This window comes from Sinocyclocheilus grahami, unplaced genomic scaffold (genome assembly GCF_001515645.1).
Source record: "Sinocyclocheilus grahami isolate Dianchi unplaced genomic scaffold, SAMN03320097.WGS_v1.1 scaffold464.1, whole genome shotgun sequence".
Taxonomy (NCBI): Eukaryota; Metazoa; Chordata; class Actinopteri; order Cypriniformes; family Cyprinidae; genus Sinocyclocheilus; species Sinocyclocheilus grahami.
Window position 1 is genome coordinate 402540 of NW_015505643.1, and position 22185 is coordinate 424724.

The 22185-nt window shown below is 36.4% G+C and overlaps 1 protein-coding gene across 1 annotated transcript; it reads right to left on the bottom strand.

The window, feature by feature from the left end:
• Window positions 1–1050: 1050 nt before the first annotated feature.
• LOC107553056 (anoctamin-5-like) lies at window positions 1051–22030 on the bottom strand. The gene is made up of 11 exons (XM_016235146.1): window positions 21893–22030; window positions 21713–21810; window positions 9237–9298; window positions 5426–5533; window positions 4508–4576; window positions 3874–4278; window positions 3287–3402; window positions 2963–3097; window positions 1958–2063; window positions 1815–1875; window positions 1051–1226 (listed from the first exon to the last, which is right to left on the bottom strand). The coding sequence occupies exons 1-11, from the start codon at window positions 21904–21906 to the stop codon at window positions 1051–1053; spliced, it is 1350 nt and encodes a 449-aa protein (XP_016090632.1). The 5' UTR covers window positions 21907–22030.
• Between the last annotated feature and the right edge of the window lie 155 nt (window positions 22031–22185).

Consider the following 22185-nt stretch of genomic DNA (forward strand, 5'->3'; position numbering starts at 1 on the left):
GCCAATCATGCAGAAAATCTGCTAATTCCGGTTGATCAGAGCATCTTTACAAATAACTCTTGACATAAATTTGAATTTATATTGAGAACATCTGTGAACAGTATTTGTGAAATGGAACAATAATTAAAATGGTTGAATTTACAGCAGAATATCTGGGAGCAAGGCAGAGGCAAGACTTTTGCCATGATGGATCTTTTTCACATTTCAGCAGAAGTCGTCATAGTTGGGTAAACGTCTATAGCAGTGAATGGGAGACTACCACAAATAATTTTTTTGCATTCCCATTTGCTCAAATAGCAAAAGAAAAACTCCATGATAGCGTTTTCATGACTGATAAAGGCAGTGAGTTGAGAGAACGATGTCAAATTTACCGTCACTTCTATAGACTCTGTATTAGAAACTCCCTCGCAATAGCGTTAACTAGTTTTTTGTAATTTGATGCAAAGGTAATGTAATAAAAAGTATAGTGTACATACATTTTTTTCAATAAAAGAAAATACAAAAAACTTGAAAACCGTTGAAACACCTCATCACAGTCTTGTGAAAAGGGTCCATTATGATGATATGTTAAATGAAGTGGCGAAAACCAGTTTGTGCACAAGACAAATGCAAATATTTACTCAGATCATGCAAATTATTTGAAAGATATCAGGCAGATTCTAGGTCACAAATCACCACGTGATAAAGGCTATTTCAAGATAGCGTTATCTGCCTGAAACATCCTGTCAGCGGGAGCTCTATGATGTGCAGATCTTCAGTTTTTTAACCATTAATATGTTGGTTTTCATTCTCCACCCGCAATTATTTACTCCTTATGGGCATGTCTTCTCTTATATTCTCAATCAACCACAGTATTTATAATGAACTAAACCATTAATTTATATTCTATTTAAATTGCAATATGGAATGAAAAGGCTTATTTTTATTATGCATTTATAATTTTCTTATGCATGAATTTAAGGGTAGGTTATTGTTTTGATTAGAGTGAGGCTTATGAATGTTTAAAAAGTGTGTTGGCTCCATGATGTTGATGCAGGGTCATGTGTTTAATCACGCCGTGATGTTTGCAGGTACCTGCGTGATGTGGTTGAGTCTACGGCCTGAGCATTTCAACTCATACTCTGGTCTGATCTGTAGCTGCTGCTGTTCCTCCTCAAAGTCCACAAGGTCCCACTCATACTCCAGACGGGCCTGCCGCCGCTTCCAGAACTCCAGGAACAGGGTCACTGCAAAGCACCCAGAGAAAGAAAGTGAGAAACAGAGCAGAAAAAATAACAAATACATTATTTAGGAGCATCACATTCACACTTACTATCAATTCTATTTAAATCTAACCAGCTTCACCCTATGGTGTCACACAGTGTTGTTTTCTTCTTTACAATAATTGTACTCAAACAAGGTCTAACAAAAGTTTAGAAGCTAAATAAACCATTTTTAATTTATGAGTACACAGCACACTGGGTGCAGAAATATTCACACAGTGCTGATTAATCAAATCACTGCATAAGCAGAGCTCATTTTTGAGGCCTGTGTGAAAAGAATTCAGTGTTCAGTAATGGATAATCAACATGCACCACTACCCTACAAGTAATTAAAGATACTTTTTCAAAAAGCATAGACAAATTATGTTCCTTCATTGTAGACTTATCTAGTGAACAAATTCTGTGCCCAATTATTTGACATTATGAATACACTAAACTGCTTCATGCACAGTTGCTAATCTCTCATTAGATCTGGAGTCTGACTAGCAATTTCCATCTAACCACTAGATAGAGCTATTGAGCTAGTATTTTAAACAATCAGAGTGCACTCACCCCAAATACCCATGAACATGGCAAAGAAGACAGTCCCCTCGTTATCAAATAGATGGGATTGCTAAAGGAAAAAAAACGATCATTCTATGATGAAGGGAAATCATTATTTATGTTTCAAACGGTGAATCTAAAATATTTCTCACCCAGGAGGACAGACATGTTGAGTTGAGTTTCCAGTAGCTGCACTTTTTATCACAGAGTGGACACATGACAATCATCCCACCGATTTCTGGGTCACAGATCTCCTTGCTGAAAACAGGGAGGAGGAGAGCAACAGAGAGAAATATTACTGTAATGCAGAAGTGAATATGACCAAAATCTCAGTTCACCCTCTGACTGCATTACATCAGTGAAGTAGAAAACAGTATCAACACACCATGGAAAACTTGTGCACAAATGAACCACTCAGGTTTAACAACAAACACCATATTATGAGCATGTTCCACAAACATCTTTAGCTCTGCAATCTAGAAAAACAAACGCATCTAGGCTCCAGAGTCCATCTATTACAGATTGTATGTGCCCATAATGGTTTTGCTTGTTATACAAAACAGAATTGTTTTTTTTAAGACACTGTCATATACTATGGAAGCCCGTTTCCACCATGGAACAAAAAAAAGTGACTTTTTATCTCACAATTCACACTTTGTTTCTCGCAGTTCTATGAAAAAAGTCAAAAGTGCAAGATATAAACTCAGAATTCTGACTTTTTTCATGCATTTCTGAGTTAACATGTCACAATTCTCAATTTATGTCTTACAATTATGATTTTTTTTTCTCAGAATTTTTACTTCACATCTCGCAATTCAGCCTTTTCCCCACAATTCACAATTCAGAATCTCACAATTCTGAGTTCATATCTCAATGCTGAGTTTAGCAATTCTGACTTTGTGAGATAAAAAGTCACAATTACTTTGTTTTCTGTGGCGAAAACATTTGACTAATACATTATAACACCTATCAGACGTTACGGTTTACAAAAGAACAAAAAATATAAACCATCTCATTCAATATAACAATATTTAGTGTTCAACTGCAAATAACAAATAGCAAAGGGTTGTTAAGAATGCATGCAACCACATAGTTTCAGACTCAGGAGGCAAGGATGTGTGTTCATTTGACCCATGTAACCTTCCAGTGATACTAACCTTGTGATGTTGTCTTCATAACTAAGCACACCGTAAACAAAACAGATGACACCCATGACTGCAGCAAAAAACAGCATTTCTGTGTAAAAGCCCAGCCAGGCAAAGTAGATACCAATCTTCTCACCATAGTACTTCCTATGACAAAACAAAAAGAGGAAATTAAACACTATGGTTTCATATGCTGCTCTAGAAAAGTGAGGTTAATAATTTCTTCTACTGGGATGTAATATTGCAATCAGCAGTGTAATGAACATGCATCTGCTCCAGATTTGGTTATTGCAATCTTTGACAGGTATGCATGCATTGTGTCTGCAGTGTCCTCACTTGATCAGATTGAGTGGTTGCTTCTTGTAGAAGCAGAGGAATCGAGCCCAGTTTTTATACAGATGATACCTCTCACTCTCACACTGCATGTCTTGTGCCTTCTTCCAATACTTACACTGAGGAAAAAACAGCAATCAGATGTTGACCAAAGGCACAAACTCTTTTAACATGCAAGGGAACTTTTTTGTCTTTGAGGTTGGTAAGATTTTTTTTTTTAATGTTTTTAAAAGGAGTCTGTTGTGTGCACCAAGGATACATTTATTTGATCAAAACACAGTAAAACTGTATTGTTATTGTGTAATATCATTACAATTTAAAATAGCTGTTTTCAATTTTTATTATTTTTTAAATGTAATTTATTTCTCTGATGGCATTAATAATTAAATAATAATTTAATATATATTTTTTGTAACAATGTAAAAGTCACTACTAAGTCACTACAGTAAAAATGTATTGCCACTTTTGATCAATTTAAAGCATCCTTAATTAATAAAAGTAAAAGTATTAATTTATATATATAAAAAAATCATAGATAGATAGATAGATAGATAGATAGATAGAATAAAGTGCATAAATCTCACACTCACATCATGAAGGGGATAAGCTGAAGTGTAGGTGCCGTTGTTCAGCAGACGTTTAATTCCTGTCTTATCTTTCTCTTTACGGTCTTCCTTGTAATAAGGGCAGCGGGTCAGAATGTAGTACACGATCCTGTTGCGAGTGGATGGAGGAAAAAATGTGTCCTCATCATCAATGAGGAAGAAGTCGACCTTGCTCTTGTCAAAAGGTGCAGTGAAGTAGTCCGGCTCTGGCCTCATGACATTGTCTGGCAGCCGGAAAGGTTGAGTGAGCCACTCCAGAGGAACTTCTCGAGCTTTGGGAATATCACTCGCTTTAAAGGGCACTTTGATCTTTAGCACATCAGCATAGGTGGCCAACACTTCCCACGGAGCGTGAATCTTCAGATAATACGTCTTACGGTCATCTGACTCCTGCAGGGGAAGATATTTTTGAGTGGAGAAGTGTTATATGTGAATGCACAAAATCACATCAAATGACGTATCAAATGAAGTAATGCATTTATATATATAAAAAGATAAAGCTCTGTGCTTCGGTATAGGAGAAAAATTTTATAAAATATAAAATAAATAAAATAAAATAAAATAAAGATGCACAATAGAAGTGCAACCATGAGGGGGCATGTGTGGCTCAGAACCTCACCGATTTATCTTCAGCCTCCAGCTCAAGACCAGCCTTCTCCAGGTTGGCTTCAAACTCTCTTCTTCTCTCCTGGAGGAAAAACAACACACAAAAACAGGTGTTTTCAACCATATCATTCATGGTCTCTTTCTTTTTTTATCATTACTTAAGTAATCTATTCATTGAGCTTTGTATCTGGTAACAGTGTGACATTTAAGGTTCTGAGGGTTGTAAACAAGCTTTGAACTACGTCTTTAGAGAAAACTCGTATTTCCCACAAGCACCGGTGACCTATAGCTACTTCCATCTTATCTTATGGAACACCATCTCAAACAGGTGACTCAAGGGATATGACCTTCATTAAGCAGAGAGCCTGACCACGCATCAACCTCTGCATACAGGAGAAAACAGATCAAACAGGTTCACCAGCAAACCCTTCAGTGTCAATGAAGGGTCTGATGAGAGAGAAGTGGTTGACCCCTTGTTTTATGCAATCAATGTTTAGCATTCAGTTTATTGTGCAACAGCTTCAATCTGACTCTGACTCACTGTTTTACCACTGTGCCTTATGACCCAGCAGACATCGCACCCCATCTCACCACCACTGCACGCCTACGTACAGGTCCCCATCAGACTATTTTTTAACACAATGAGCAATATTAAGCATCAGTCATTGTTTGATTGCTTAACAAGGCCAAGTACAGAACATTTAGGAGAGAATGCACACCAATTAGCATTCCTGCATAAAAATGCATAATGAGATCATGATTGTGGAAAACAAACAATTATTGAGAGTAGCAAAAAAGAAAAAAAACTGTCATGAGTGTTTTGCTTTTTCTAAATGTATGAATTAACAGATAAATGACAAATAAACAAGCGTCATGTTTTAGACGTGCATTAATAAAATTACTATGAAAGTTCTGTATATTAGTGGCATACCGCTTTCTTGTCTCCATCCTTGTCGTCAACGTAGGACAGGACAAAATCGATGTGCCGAACACCATCCTTGAAGTACACAGAGTCCCTGTTCTGTTCAAACTTATCTATCTACAAAAGAAAAAAGAGATTCAAATCAACAACATTCCTATTCTCGTACACAACCACATGACCATGGAGATTCATTCAGAGTTGACTTCTGTCACAATGAACAAATGAGACATGACACATGTGATTCCTATCAACTGTGAGTCTCTCTTATCTTTTCCAGGTGACAAAACCACAGGTACAGTATGAAGAGAATGGTTACTTCTGCAGAAAGTGTGCAATCAACATGCATACAAACACACATTTACTTAACTACAGTACATAAATGGGGACACTGAATAGACCTCTGCTGTTTTTATGTACAGCTAGTTTTAAATACAATAACCTAACCCTAACAGAAAACCTTCTGCAATTCTACAATTTAAGAAAGGTTACTTTTAGACCATATTACAAATGAGGAGGTCCCCAAAATATGGTTAACACACAAACAGAAAAAAAAAAAAAAGAAAATCAACATGCATACAAACACACATTTACTTAACTACAGTACATAAATGGGGACACTGAATAGACCTCAGCTGTTTTTATGTACAGCTAGTTTTAAATACAATAACCTAACCCTAACAGAAAACCTTCTGCAATTCTACAATTTAAGAAAGGTTACTTTTAGACCATATTACAAATGAGGAGGTCCCCAAAATATGGTTAACACACAAACAGAAAAAAAAAAAAAAGAATAGTGATGTACAAATATGAAAAAAAAAACATTAAATGACAAGTGTAGTAATATTATGGCACCTTTCTGAATTTTTTTTTAAGCTTTCTTGTATGACATAATTTTTATTTGTCACATGAAGAAACACACAAAACAAACAAGAAAAAAAAAACTATCCCAGACACAAAACCAATATCAATACCAAAACTAATAAAATTATGTAAAATCAAGTATAACAAATCCTCAGGAAACGGAGGAAACCTCAAGAGGTCCATCCTAGTGCAACATCAAATGTCATACTTGTACAAACATGCCTTTGAGGTATGACAGCAAGACATTCAGTTTTTCACTCGAAATACATACACATATCTTACATCATGCATAAAAATCCCACAAGCACGGAGGAGAAGAAAATACCAACTGTACCTTCAAATATGCTGCTCCAGACAGTAAAACAGGCCAAAACAGATAAGTCACAAAAACGCTTGCCTGCTTGGCACGTCTTTCTAAATAAGGCCATTCAGAGACTGAACCAGGGAAAGCCAATAAACTAATAAAGTAGAAGCAGTGTGTCATTTGTGAAGGCATTTTATTGCGTTCTACTAATTAAATGTGAGAGAGCTGACAGGAGCACTTAGTATCAAACAGGTACTTTGTTAATCAGCACTACTGGTTCGGTGGGACCTTTGTGCGCTGCTCTGTTAGGAAAAGACATGGAGGATTATTGATCACTATTGATGTCAAAATGACAATCGCAGGCTTCCAAACAATCTATAAAGCAACAACAAATCATCAAAATCAATTAGACTAAAGGGATTCTTAAGAATATCTATAGAATTTCACATTATCTAATATCTGCACTCATGCAAATTCATTTCTACCAAGCTGCATATTTCAAATAGTAGACATTAGGGTCGTCATATCAAGGCCAAGTAGATGAGAAAGCACTGGTGTTGCCCAACAGAGCTGTAGAAGTGTTAAAAGAGAGTGACAAAGCATTGCATGTGTTTAAGACAGATACTGAAGGTGATGGTTCACCTCTCGTCTAAAAATGCACACTTGGACACAACAAAATGAAATATAACATGAAATTGGTGTAGTCCAGTCTCAATGTGTTTAGCAGAAATTACCATCATCAATAAAATAAAAAATTCTAATATTGACTAAATACACCATGTCAATTTAAATAACAAAATAGCCATTCATTATTGATGTAGCAGTTAGTACTGAACAAATTTAATATTCAACCCCAAATGTTTAATATAATTTAAAGTACAATTTAGTCATTTAAAGCTAGCTCTAACAAAGCAACAATCTCTCCTAGGTCCTGACTATGAATAGGGTATCCATACCTCAGTTTTAGCATAACTTTCATAAAGTGCTCCAATGGTGAGAGCATTTACAAAATGTTCATGTAGCAAGCAGTGCTAGCAAATGCTAACTAAGCTGCACACTCTCTCACACAGAGACCTCTGATAAGAGTGGGTCACTGGCCCTTACTGTAGACACCTCTGGGACACATGCCTTTGCCTGGAGACTCTCCTGTGATGATCTGGTTTATACTGTTCTGACTGAGATCACAGTGCTGCTCATTGTAATACTTCATAATTTAATACAAAGCAGAGCTACAGCTTCAACTCTAGATGCCCTCTCACCAAACTGATATCACAAGGGTGACTAATTCCATAACCTTGCAGTTATTCTTTTTTATCTGTGTCCAGGTTTAGTGAGATATTGAGACAAAAATGCACCATTGCATGTAGCTTGCCAAAATGTGACTCTGGACCACAAAACCAGTCTCAAGTCGCTGGGGTATATTTGTAGCAATAGCAAAAAAATACATTGTATGGGTCAAAATTATACATTTTTCTTTTATGCCAAAAATCATAAGGATATTAAGTAAAGATCATGTTCCATGAAGACATTTTGTACATTTCCTATCGTAAATATATCAAAACTTTATTTTTGATTAGTAATATGCATTGCTAAGAACTTCATTTGGACAACTTTAAAGGTGATTTTCTCAATATTTTGATTTTTTTGCACCCTCAGATTCCAGATATTCAAATAGTTGTATCTCTGCCAAATATTGCCCTATCCTAACAAACAATACATCAATGGAAAGATTATTTATTCAGCTTTCAGATGATGTATAAATCTCAATTTTGAAAAATTTACCCTTATGACTGGTTTTGTGGTCCAGGGTCACAAATACTTCTATATTGCTAACTGCACTAAGATGAAGAAAGTATCATTAGCAAAGTGCACCAGCAAGAGAAACAGCACAAAGTCATACTATAATCGACTGATGCTCGCTTATATGCTTTCCTGTAAAAATGCCAAAAATCAGTGCTTAAGACTGAGGAAAGTGAGTACTATTATACTTTAATGCAGCTGAACAATACACTAAAAAGGTCCAATGTCCATCACAGGAGCAACAAACCTCTTCACCTTTATATAATAAACATTAACATTTTCTTACCATATGCAAGTTTGAATATATTCAGGGATCCTTCAGTCATGGAAAACATGGAAATATCAGGGAATTTTCAAAAACATAAAAATCACATAATTCATGGTAATTTCTAGATAGATAAAACAGATTTATAGATTTAATTATGTTCTGTTTTAAAATATTCCTTAGTTATTTTTTTTTAATTAATTGTTCAAAAAATTGTTAAAAATCTATATTCAAATCACAAATGTCCTAATTTGTTCACAAATTAATTAATCAAAAACACTTTTCATATTGCTTTTGGTGAGCATTATAAATGTATTAGTGGTAGACAGGCCAATCGATCTGATCTGTCTTCAAGAGTTATACTAGACTTAACTTCAAATTGGCCCAACATTTTTGAAGCAGTAGGGAGACCTCGTGGTTTGAGTATATTCACACGTTTAAACTACCACAACCTCAGAATGTGACCTATTTACCGCATTACAAAATACCACTCACAGCAGTAATCCGTTGCTTTTTCAAACACAACCCTAAGACCTGAACCATAAACTGAAAAGATAATCTAAATGAGATGAAAATATCTGACATCTTACCTCCCGATGACCAGGCAGCTGTGTCCCTCGGTCAGAGATGGAGTTATTACTGCCATTATTACCTGCAAAAGAGACAGAGGAAATTACATCAGTACATATCAGAACCACAAATGCAATATAGTCTACAGGAAACCTGCCTACCCCGAAGAATTCATGCTCTTCTACACACTCTGTAGTTTGTCACTGGGGCAGTACCCTTAAAGGGAAACATTTTTACCTTATTTACCCCTAAAATGTTCAAAGCAGTACCTTAAAGGAAAATAGTTCTACTCAATGGTACTAATATGCACTTTTCTACTCTCAAAAACATTTAAGAGTACTGCCCCGGTGACAAGCTGTTTTACTCTTAAACGGTATGATTTTTGCACGTTTGCACAGTGTATGAAAACAGGAAATATTTGGTTAAATAAAAATAGGGCTTTTTCAGTACAGTAGTTCCTGCCCACATTTACTGCAGATCGCAGACCAAAGGTGGGCAGTATTAATGTAAACCAGTGACTAGAGGTATTCAACTGACAGCTAAATTGATTCATTCCACTGTTTCAAGAGACATATTACATTTTCAGAATCGTTTATTTATTTTTCTATGCTGAACAGCAGCTCCAAATTAAATACACTCAGTGTAATACAGTGTTCGATTTTATAGCTGCTGAAGTGAAATGTCACACTACACATAATTTGATCAGTAGTACACTTTTGCTCTCTTCCCCACATACTTTGGCAGAAATTCCATTGGTTAGTCAGCCAACGACTTTAATGCTTGAGCAGCCAACTTTGTGGGATAATAGAACTTCCTGTGGGGAACAGTCAGGCGGCGCATTCTCTTTTTGTACCAGGATACACACAACACATATGCCTAGTGCATGATATCACAATTAGTGAGCAGTCTAATGCTGCCAATCAAATTAAAGACAGTTAACAATGAAAATTAGTGCAAGTAAATATATGTTCCATCATGGACAGATTAGATTACAGTCTCAGAATGGTTGTTCTGTTAATTCGATTGTGCTTTATTACATTTTGAATTGCCAGTTGTGCTGCCGTCATTCTTCAATTATTTTGGAACAACATTGATATCAATTTATACAACAAAACCACAAAGCAACAGCATTTCTGATAAAAGCAGCTGTAAACATACGCTCATATCCAGCCTTACAGCACAGTCACGAACCAAGTTGACATACTGAAGGCTACATGAGGCAATGGAATGAAAGAATGGACAAAGGCTTCAACCTTTCCTTAAACATCGCTAGCATTTGGAGCAAGGTTCACATCCCCAAATATCTGGTGCCACAGACAAGCACACTTGTCACAATGTGATTTCTGGGATGCTGATGAAGCATAATAAAAAGCTGAATTATAATGAAAAGAAATGAATATGAAGCAGAAACACAGCAGAAGATGAAAAACGGCAGAGTGAGGGACGGACAGACAAGCAGCACATGTAGCTCTGTCCGTACCTGCCTGAAAGGTCCTCCGGTAGCCCGTCAGAACGGCACAGCCATCTTAACCCATGAGATGGATAGGAGTGTAAAGATGGAAGTAAACATTTAAAACCACACAAGCAACTTTTCTATATGCATTTCAATAATTTCCCATGGTTAACACTTTAAACCATTACCAAAATCACAAAAATGTGCACTGGTAAATAGGTATATAGGTCTGGTCTCTATCGTTTCCATTCTATGAGAAAACTCCATTCTAAGATTTGCTCTGAGCAGAGCCAACAGGTGCTGTGGTCTCGCAGGCTTCCTCTCATCGTGCTATTAGGAGTGATTATTAGGCCTACTGGGAAATAAGGCTTTGATAATGGCACCTTTGTGTAATACTTTGAAGCATAGAGGGAAAAAGCAGCAGTAGTGTTGATAAAAACTGTTTGAATACAAACCTGCGGCCCCCACAGTCATTTTCTAGTAAACACATCAACAGTTTCACTCAATACTTTTTTGGTTCAGCAGATAGAACGAAATGGGCTCGGCTTGTTCAGCAGATGGGCTGAAAATATATTCACAATTCCTCACGTATCACATGACCCGCTATAGTAGGAATATAAAGTGAACTGAATTTTTATCGGCTGAATGAATCAAGTTTACATCATTGCACTCTTAAATGCAGAATATGTACGTTTTCAACCGCTAGACCCGGTGAGTGCCGCATCTATCAACTAAACGTATGTGCGTGAGATACAGTGAAGACAGCGCATTAGTTTAGAACTCTTCTCATTTTTATTTTTAAATGTAGAAAGTGTGTTAAGCAATGCTAAGATTAAATTTTTTTTATATATATTAGTATGAGTACATTACAATATAAATTTATTAGAACGAGTACATCATTATTTATGGGCTTAAAAACAAGATACAAACAATCAGATGTAATGGATTAATTTTTTTAATTACCTGTACCTTCCAAAGTCTTCCAAACAGCAAATCAATTATATAGAGAAAGTGAGCAAAGAACATTTTATTACGTTACATTGTCAAAGAACAGTATGTCTGACTACTCTGACTTCAATCTAGCGCGAGTTTAAAGGGGTGGTTGATTGCGATTTCAATTTTTTTACGTTAGTTAGTGTGTAATGTTGCTGTTTGAGCATAGACAATATCTGCAAAATTACGAAGCTGAAAGTTCAATGCAAACGGAGATATCGTCTTTTAAAATTCTGGTGGTTTAACGCCTACAAAAATGGCTGGTAGGGACTACAACAAGTTACTTCCCGGGTTCGTGACATAACAAACCCAAATAAACCCCGCCCCGGGAACACACAGCAAAGGGGGCGAGGCCATGCTGCGCCGCTTTAGAGAAGAGGAAGAGAAAACTAGAGGTGCACGTCAAAATCTGTTCATATATGAATCGCGATTGTGTCTTCTAACGATTCTAATGGATTCACAAGTTTCAAAATCAATGTTCTAAAGCAGCAGTTCTTAATCCTGTTCCTCGCGTCCCCCTGCCCTGCACACACTCTGCATCTCTCTGCAGCTCCAAAAATGAACTGTTCCAATTATACACTTATTTTCACATAGCTATGAGAAGCGTTATACATGGGCGTGCATGCAGTTGCCGTACTGTATTAAAGCTGTAATCAGAATAAAACCGTATATTAAAAGCTAACATAAGCAGTAGCATTTACAAATAACAGCGTATCTAAAAGTATGAGACAACAACAAACAAAAAACATAGGCCTACCATTAAAAGCCGTGCTTGCACAGGTTCTACACGATCCTCTTCAATAATATCCTCTGCTTCTCAATCGGGCTCAAACTGAAGCGATATTAACGACGCCGTTGTTTACAATACAACCGGAGCACATGCCGCTGAGGGGCGGGATGTTTAGACGCGCACTAGAGGCGGTTTAGCCAATCATAACACACTGGGCTAGCTAACTAATCAGAGCACATCGTCTATTTCTGAGGGCGGGGCTTCTTAAAAACAGGAAAAGATCAGCGCTTTTCTCAGAGAAGGGACAGAACGGTCTGGAATAAAGGTAAATTATGTGAAAAAGAATGCGTTTTTTTTTAAACCAAGCATTAACATGTTAGACTGCACCCCATAAACACAATCAAGCCAAGAAAAAAAACAGTGAACCACCTCTTTAAACACTCTCAAAAAACTCCCCTTATAATCAGTAAAGCTGTCTATACACTGTTTGATGAATGAATCTCCTACTTACATTATACGTATATGTGCACTTTGTTGTTTATGATGAGAGAATACACTCAGTGAGCGCGCACACTGAACAAAACTCCGGTGTTTCAGCGATGACTCATCTAAACGCCTCTGATTGGCCGCTGCGTTCATAAACTCAACTCAGATTCATGGTGCAACATTGAGCAGATCTAAATTAAATGCTGCAACCAACACTTTTCATTTCATTTTCATCTGCCGTAATGGATTTAGTTTAACTGCAGCAGCATTTTTGTCCACATGTGTTGCCATAATTTCTACAAGCGGAAACCGATAGCGTGGATATTACGTCATTGATAGGCGACAATGAACCGGGACGAGCCATTATTTAAAATTGAAATTTCTCTGGATTTACAAATCCTTGGGAACTTTTGGAATAACATAAGTGCACAACTACATGAAATATATAACAATGTGCACGTGGTTTTTGGTTATTTTATTACGAAAATCTTACATATTGTGCCTTTAATGCATGACAAAACACACAACTTTCGACAGGAAAAGTGTGTTAGGAAATGCCATAGAATCAGCTCAGAGAACACACACAGAATAGCTATTCCACATTAACTTAGGGCCCTATGAAATCTGTTTCATTTTTTTCCTAATTCTGTTTTTTTTTTTTTTTCAAATTTCATTTTTTCTGTTTGAATTTTTCTGGATTCAGTTTTTTTTCCGTTTTAATTTTTCTCGAATCCTTTTTAATAGTTAAATTAAATTTTATTAATCAAAAAGCATGTCTAATTAATTAAAATCATGAAACTTATACATTTTCACATCAATTTATGTTTAGGGCCCTATGAAATGTAAAAAAAAAAATTTATTGTTACCAAATTCTGTGTTTTAGCATTTCTAATTATTTGAGTGCATAAAACAACTTAATTTATTCATTTTTTTTCTTAAAGTAGCCTTATGAATTTTTTTCCCTCAAATTCTGTGTTGTGTATTAATTTTTCTGGTTATCAAATGAAGGCATAAAACATAAATTTCATTTATCTTTTAGCCTAATTATCGAAAATTAAGCAAACTTTTTTTTTTTGCCAAACAAAGGGGATTTACTATTAAAATTAAAACATGGAAATGTTGTGTGATTATTCCTTAAAAAATAATGTTTGTTTCATTTTAGTAGTAGTAGTAGGATATGTACATTCTACAGAAAAATAGTAATAGGCACAATGTCTTCAAATTAAACCCGGCTTCTCAGTGGCGAGTGATGGCGTTTTAAAACAACAAGGCAAAGTTCCCACAGGTGTGTTATTTATTATTATTATTGTTATTATTATACATTTTTATGTATCAGCTGCCAGAGTTCGTGCCAGGAGTCGTTTGTCACCATTTCTGCTGTAAACTACACTGTTTTTAAAAAATATATATTTGATGACGCATATTATATACCAGCAAGCAGATGCGACCAGAATATGAACCCAATAAGCTAAATTGCATAAGCATTTTCCCATAAAGTCATGGCAAGAGTGCTGCATTCATAATCTCTAAAAGACATCTCAGTTCATCGCAATCTCACAATTTTCTGTTATAACACAATAAATACATGCATAATGAATCTTTCATAATGTCTAAAATTCGTGTGTTATAATGAGAGGATTCATGAGTACGTAAATTTCAGCACTGCATTGCTCAATGCTGCAAACACGTGTTATAGCCTAAATAGAAACTCTGCATACGCTTGCACCTGTTAATCGTTTATATTTTATATTAGTTCATGTTGCTTTTGTGCAATAGATGAATAACAATTTATTTGTTTTAGATATTTTATGTTTAGATATTTCTATTTTGTGGGAGTCCCATGAATAATTTTATTCTCCCACATCCCGGACACACGAGTGTCTACCTGCCCACTCTGTTGCGTCGGGTCTCGTGGGAGCCCTAATCCACTGGCACTTGACTAGACAGTGACTAGACAGTTTAATTCTCTCTCTGTTGTATATTTGCTCATCAATAGTCTCATGAAGCCGCTTTCATATCGCTGTTCAGTCACCGGGTTGATGCGGTTGATGCTCAGGAAATGCTCCAGCACGGCCACCACATGTAACTTTTAACAAGATTCACTTGTTTAAAACACCCTAAATTGTATTAACATTTACTATATAACCATTATTTCGCTAATAAACATCTAAATAGATACAACTCTATGGAAATTAATTATTTATTATCTCCACGAGCGATCACAGTATAGTTCTGTGTAACTGCGTAGATAAACCGCGCTGTCAGCAGGCATTTCATAATCTAGAACGACAAAAAACATTATTAGTAATTCTGATATAACATTCCAGTTGAGAAATGCAATAAAATACGATGTTTTGTTTGTTATATTTCAATATTCCAGAGAATATTGTTCAGTGAATTAACATTATCCAGTGAATTATTCTTCACTCTTTAGCCTATTAAACAGATTATAAACCTACTAAAACTGTAGTTTAAAATGAAGTTGATATGACTTCTTTCCTTTATTTATTTTCTCCATTTGAAAACATCAGACCTTCTACATTTATTTTGCTTATTGTTAATATTAGTCTTGCTGCTGATGCTTTAAATAAAATGTTTTTTTTATTGTTGTAATATGAAGATTAAATTTAACATGAAAGACTGCTAATTTTCAACCCTTTTTTAAGATGACTGAAAGGAGGAAAAACCAAAGTGAAGTATGTTCTTACTTCACTCAGTCATTTATTTACTTTATAAGTAAACATATCGGTTATCGGGCACATAAACATGCAAATAATTGGTATCAGTAATCGGTTATAAAATATCAATATCGGTCGATCACTATTTACGAATACTAATAAACAGCTAGCAAGCTTGCAAGCAACTAGTTAATAACTAAAGTGTTACATTAAATAAATAAATGCTTGTGTGTGCGCGCGTGTGTGCGTATATACAGTATTGGCTAGCGGCAGCTGGAACTCCTTATGTGTGTGTATGTTCTTTATGGGTAAATGCTTATGCAATTTAGCTTATTGGGTTTATATTCTGATCGCAGCGGCTTGCTGGTATATAATATGCACCATCAAATCTTTTATTTAAAAACAAAAAAAAAGTTTACAGAGTAGTTTACAGCAGAAACGGCAACAAATGATCGTGACTCCTGGCACAAACTCTGGCAGCTGATACATAAAAATGTATAATAATAATAATACAATTGTGGGAACTTTGCATCATCATTTAAAAAAAACACCACCGCATGCCACTGAGAACAGTGTAGTTTTTAACCGAGCAAACAGCAAAAACGGCGAGAAAAACTGTGGCAGCTGCCAGAAACGACTAGTGGCAGCTGCCTGTGACTCCTGGCAAGAACTCTGGCAGCTTATACATAAAAATGTATAATAATAATAATAATAATAATACAATTGTGGAAACTTTGCATCATCATTTTAATAAAAATGCCACCACACGCCACTGAGAACAGTGTAGTTTTTACAGAGCAAACAGCAAAAACGACGATAAAAACCGTGGCAGCTGCCACGAACTCTGGCAGTGGCAGGTCGCAGCGCCACTTCCAGTGGCATCCCTAGATGCCACAGCAGCTGCCAGAGAGAGTGCCAGCCCATGCAGAATCATACTAACATTAACTGCAACTAAACCACAATTCCAAACCACATCTTGTGTCCAGGGCAAAGGTTGTTGAAAAAGCTGCACAATACCATAGGAACTTTAGCTTTATCAACAGGATGTCTCTGAGGAATTGGGGACTTTGTAATCTCCAGCAAAAAAGTAACTATACTGCAGGGTCGGGAGCGGGACTGTAAATAAATTTACTGATAAATATATTCATGACCTAAAATAGATGAATACAACCACCAAACACCCTTGAGTCACATACACAAACCAATGCATAAATATAATATACAGATCTCCAAACTGCTGAAGGAAAATCTTGTATATTGCATTTTTTATATTAAATATGTAAAATGTTTAATATTCTTATCAATCTGTTGATGCTCAAGAGTCATGATTATTAAAAAAACTGGTTTCCTTAAAACAGAATGATCCCTTTAAGAGTTTATTTATGACTTTTACTGGGTCAACATACAGTACGCCTATCAAAGAGAAAACCAAATTAAAGAGCTTGTTACCATTCGCAACAACTCTCTTTCTCACTTTCTCCCAGTTACCAACAAGCGTAGCCTCACTTGTTGGCTGTTATCTGCAAGTGATGCAACAATTAAACAGTTTTAATTCAGATATGTTTTTTTCATACTATTTGAATAATGACTCATTTTAGTAGACTAAATTATGTAACTAAATTATTCTCTCTATTACCTTACAAGAGAGGTCAAGGTAAGAAAACCACTCATGCAAACACATAAAAACAAACAGAGCCGGCATGGTGTAACAGGGAGGACTCGGAAATCTATGCAGGGCCCACATGGGTGTCGATGTTGCACTCTCTAGAAAGGATACCATGAGGTCTGCCCTGATAATAGACTCTGTCTTCTGTGTGACAGCCCGTGACAATACACTGATAAACACAGAAGAGACAGCGGAACGATTCACACTGTCAGACACTATGCAGTACCTTTGAAAAGCAAAAGAGTCAATAAATGTTTTTCTGCAGGTTTTTAATGATTTTGCTGGATTGTTAACAATTGTAATGTGTGCCTTGCCAGGGGACACTGGTTCCTCTGAGTTTTTTTCCTCTCACTTTTGTCTGGCTCCTTTGGTTTGCTCACTGGTGGCACTAAGGGATGATTTCCATAAAGTGGTTTTGAAACATTATGTATTGTGACAAATGTTATAAAAGTTCAACTGAAGTGGGTTATAGTTTGTTATGGTCAGTTACCTCCATATCTCAGCTCTGAGCTCATTTACTTATCGCTAGATCACATTACAAGGCACATGTAGATATGTAAACATTTAGCCATTCTTGTACCTTAGACCTTAAGGCCAAATGTAGATCAAGATAGCTCAGGGTTCCAAATTTAGGGTCAATTTACAATGGGAAGGATTTGAGTCTCAACCCTAAGTTTTTACCTTGATAAGTATAGTGTACATACATTTATATTGGACTTAAATTCTAAGACTAAGGAACAATACATACACGTACCATGAAATATGCTCTAAAGATTTGTTTTTTAGTTTTGCAATACTGAAACAGAGGTAATCACTAAAACAAAATTAGCAAAAAAATAAAAAATAGTCAAGCAACCTCTATTGGACCACTTGAGACGGATTAACCATCCAACTCAATGTTTAGAAAAAAGCAATTGGATTTCATTATTTTAGCATATCTGAGAAGTGTAATATATATAAAAGAATTTAAAACAGACTAAATCTAAAACTAAACACAATTACACTGATGCATAGTCATGATGTGCATGCTGCAATAACAAAGATGATGAAAAAAAGTAGCCTAATATATTACCATGCTTTAATTACTGCCGCAACAAGAAGCTTTATAGCTAAAATGAAATAATGTGCAATATGAACGTTGTTAAGCAGCTAAAATGAGCTGCCCATTAGCTGTTTTTTTTTTTGGTTGATTCTCTAAGAGAGGTTTAAAAGAGCTGTTTTTAGAGCTGTTTAAATGTAGACCAAGCTCTGCTGCACTTGTTCATTTTGCTGTGAATAAAGCACCTATAAATCAAATGTATATTAAACTCACAAATCTTGTAGCTGCTAAGCATTTGGCCAATATAAAACTTTTCATATATAAATAACTAACTTGAGGTTTCAATGCATTTCAGAGTGAAATATTTTAGTCTATTAATGAAATACAGTACAAGTATTGTCAGTAAAGTCAAATTTATATACAAAATGGTAAGTCACTGTAAATCCCTCTGTTTTTTCAATCACACATTGCAGACATGTGAGTCGTGGCAGTGCAGTGTCACAGTCCCAGTCGGGAAGCATAATTAAATTACTATCCAGTGAATCACCTATGATCAGTAGTACACAGATCAAACAGTCGCAGTGACAGGCAAAGCAGGAGGGATTAGGCTGGCTCTGCAGTTCCTAAGAAGAATAATAATAATAAGTCACTTGGGCATACAAACCCACACACCTATGTGAACACAAGCAGGGCCAGATTATCCAATGGGCATTATGGGCACAGGCCCAGGGGCCCATGCGCACTTGGGGCCCAAGCGAGGGGAAGAAAAAAAATTCAGAGTGTCTTTACATTAAGTGCAAATAGTGCGCTTGTTGGCAAACGTTATTTACAGTAGCTCCGCCCACCAAAGTCTAGTTGACACGCAATATTAAAAAAGACGCATTGAATTCAATGGCTACAGTGGTGTAGGCAGTAGAGAGTCAGAATCACAGAATTACCTTTTGACGCAATCAACCCGGATTCGAGTCCGCCACTCTATGGGCCTCATTCATGAAACACGAGCAGAACAAATTTTTGTGTAAATCATTCATAAAGCCATTCTGACAAACTTTCGAACTCATGAAAATGTTCTTATTTTCAAAATGTTAGTTGGTACGAAAGAGATGTAGGCCTACACCTGCTGCTCGTGTTAATGGTGCGTAAAACGTTCTGTGTCCTTTTTGGCAAACTGATGACACTGAGTTTTGATGCACTGCCATCATAATATTTTATAAGTTAAATGTTTTTTTTTCTTTTTTTCTTATGGAGCTGAGACTATGGTTGATTAAAGTTCAACTTTGGGTAAAACGCAGCACTCGTCACTGTCATGAGCCGTCCAATCAATGGGACACATGCTACACCGACCAACCATCCTACTTGTACAACGACTGAGCAACAATGGAGAAGTTAATATTACTGGTTACTGCATTTTTATATTCAGTTATATATTCTTCAAAATGAGATACTAGTAATATGTTACTGCCGTTAATATTATAAATCTTAAAAACGTTGTGCCACCAAAGAGTTCTTAAGTGCCACTAGCTGGCCATTTTCAGAAGAGCAACTGGCTAAAAATGCTTTGATGGACACGTTCATTTGAATATTTATTGTTAGGCATATGGCCTATTAATCTTCTTTTTTTTTTTTTTGGCATTTATGAAATATACTGCAGCCAAACCTGAGAAGGGAGTCCAGAATATTCCACTGTGTTCCTGGACACGTAATTTACGTAGCTGTAATTCATAGGCGGGGATTATGTTTATTGTGAACGAGAGTGCGCACGCGCCCTATTTACAAATGATTGGAATTCATTCACATATACATGTTTAATTATCAAATCTGATGTTTACTAAGCATTTGTGAATCTGGAGGGGAGTTTTCGGGAAGGTCTGTTTTATGTTATTGTTGGGTTATTATGTCCCTATGTTATTATTCTGTTAATATACAAAAATACAGAGGTGAAAATAGTATCTGCCAATATGAAGTACAGATAGCATACTTACTATTTACACTTATTGCAAAGATTGCTGCTGGTCCAGGAAAGCATTGTTGCAATCATGTGATATTATAAATCCAGTATTATAGAGGATGCGATCATAGGCTGTAACCTGTGAGTGTAAATCCTTTATAAGCTAGAGGTGTTTCCAACAAATAGTACCCTATCATTTAAAACCGTGATTGTGCACATGTGTGTGTGTGTGTGTGTGTGTGGATGTGGGGGGCCCAACAAGACTATTTTGCCCAGGGGCCTCTGAATTCCTAATCCGGGCCTGAACACAAGTCGTGGACATAAACATACACCTACATGCCTCACACTTAAAAAAAGTCTCCCTCAAGCCTTAACACTTTAACAACCATTACTCAACATGTGACACAAAAAGCCTCAGGGTGACAGGAGCTAAGCACCAGAAACCGGACTGATTCATTTCAGCTCTGCTCAGCTCCATAATTCATTTTACATTATTAAAAAAACAAGCTGAGTTATATTGAGTGGGATCAAACTACACTGTAGCATGACACATCTGTCACATCCCTGAGTTAAATCAGCGCAGGATATTCTGTTCAGATAGCTTACTGTATTTAGTTGTCATGAGGGAAAACCAGTAACATCTTCCCAGGCTGTGTGCTCGCTAAGGACCTCTATTGCAAAACCTACTGGGTATCATTCCAGATAAAATAAGGATTTTGCTATTTGTTTGATGCAATACAACAAAAATCAAGAACACTGCATTACACTATTCAAGCTGATACAAAGACTATTCACTTCTTTTTCATAACACATTCTTAAAGGAGGAGCCTTATGTTTTCTAGTCTAAAAAAGTCTGTGTGCAGTGGAACTGAATGAACTCTGAATGGGTCACAACACCAGACATTTAACTGATTCAACATAAGGACTGTTTGATTCCCAAGTTAAACTGGGACTGAAGCCAAGCCATGTGGCAAAACAGAGTAACGCGAAAACTAATTAAAGGGGTGGTCCAAACTGCTCCTAAAACTACAATTCCTTCAAAGATACGTACAATAAAATATCACGTTTCTCTGTACTTTTTCGAAATCCGTATCATGCAGATAAATGAACTCCAGGACGCTTTTACTGGATTTAAAGCCTGTTAAAAACAAGCTTTTGTAATGCATGATACAGCACGGTGCCAGGTAACAACAGCCTCTAGGTGTAGACCGCAACTTTTCCATGCCTTTCCATTTCAGGAACTTAGGCTATTTTAATTAGAGCTCAACGCCGCTTATATGATTATGTACTTTGTTTATAGCCTACGTCTTTGTTTTGTTAAGGCGAACTGACCCAGTGAACACGCAGCAGTGTTTTTCATCGTTCTTTGATTCCGCCAGCTGATTTAACGCAGAGGTTATTTATTTCTCTTGTCCTTTACGCTGACAACCGAGACTGACCTTCTCATTATGATTTTGAGTATGGCATATTGGGGTTACACAACTGTTGTAGCAGTTTACTTACCTTCAATCTGAGAATCCAGCGTGTTGGACATTTCTATCAAAGTGGCTTCTTTAGTCTTCCCCGTTATTCTCTTCATGTTAAATTCCTGAGTTTCTTTTCTCCCACGGGACAATGAAAAAAAATCTGAAAACCAACCAAATTAATCTCTCTCTCTCTCTTTTGGATGAGTAAAGTGCCTACCGGATTTCCATCATGCTTTAGGATGTTAGTTGGGAGAATGTATGGCTAAACTGTGAATCCCTCGCTCGCTTTCTTCTCCATAACATCAATTACTAGAGCAGCAGGGGCGGCGAGCTGAGGACAGTGGTGGCGGTGATGATGATGTCTTAAAGGGGAGTGGCTTTTAGTGATGTCCGGTGTTACGAGATTTTCGGTTTCAGTGGGCCGAATTGAATTGAATTGAAACCCAATATCTCAGAAACCGAAAATCTCGTAACACCGGTTCGCGAACGAATCGTTCGATTTAAACCGGT

Excerpts from the sequence above, each read along its gene's own strand:
- LOC107553056 (XM_016235146.1), bottom strand. Across the intron at positions 5,534-9,236 it reads AGCTGCCTGGTCATCGGGAG|ATAGATAAGTTTGAACAGAA; the intron begins GTAAGATGTCAG and ends TTTCTTTTGTAG. Across the intron at positions 2,064-2,962 it reads TATGAAGACAACATCACAAG|CAAGGAGATCTGTGACCCAG; the intron begins GTTAGTATCACT and ends CCCTGTTTTCAG.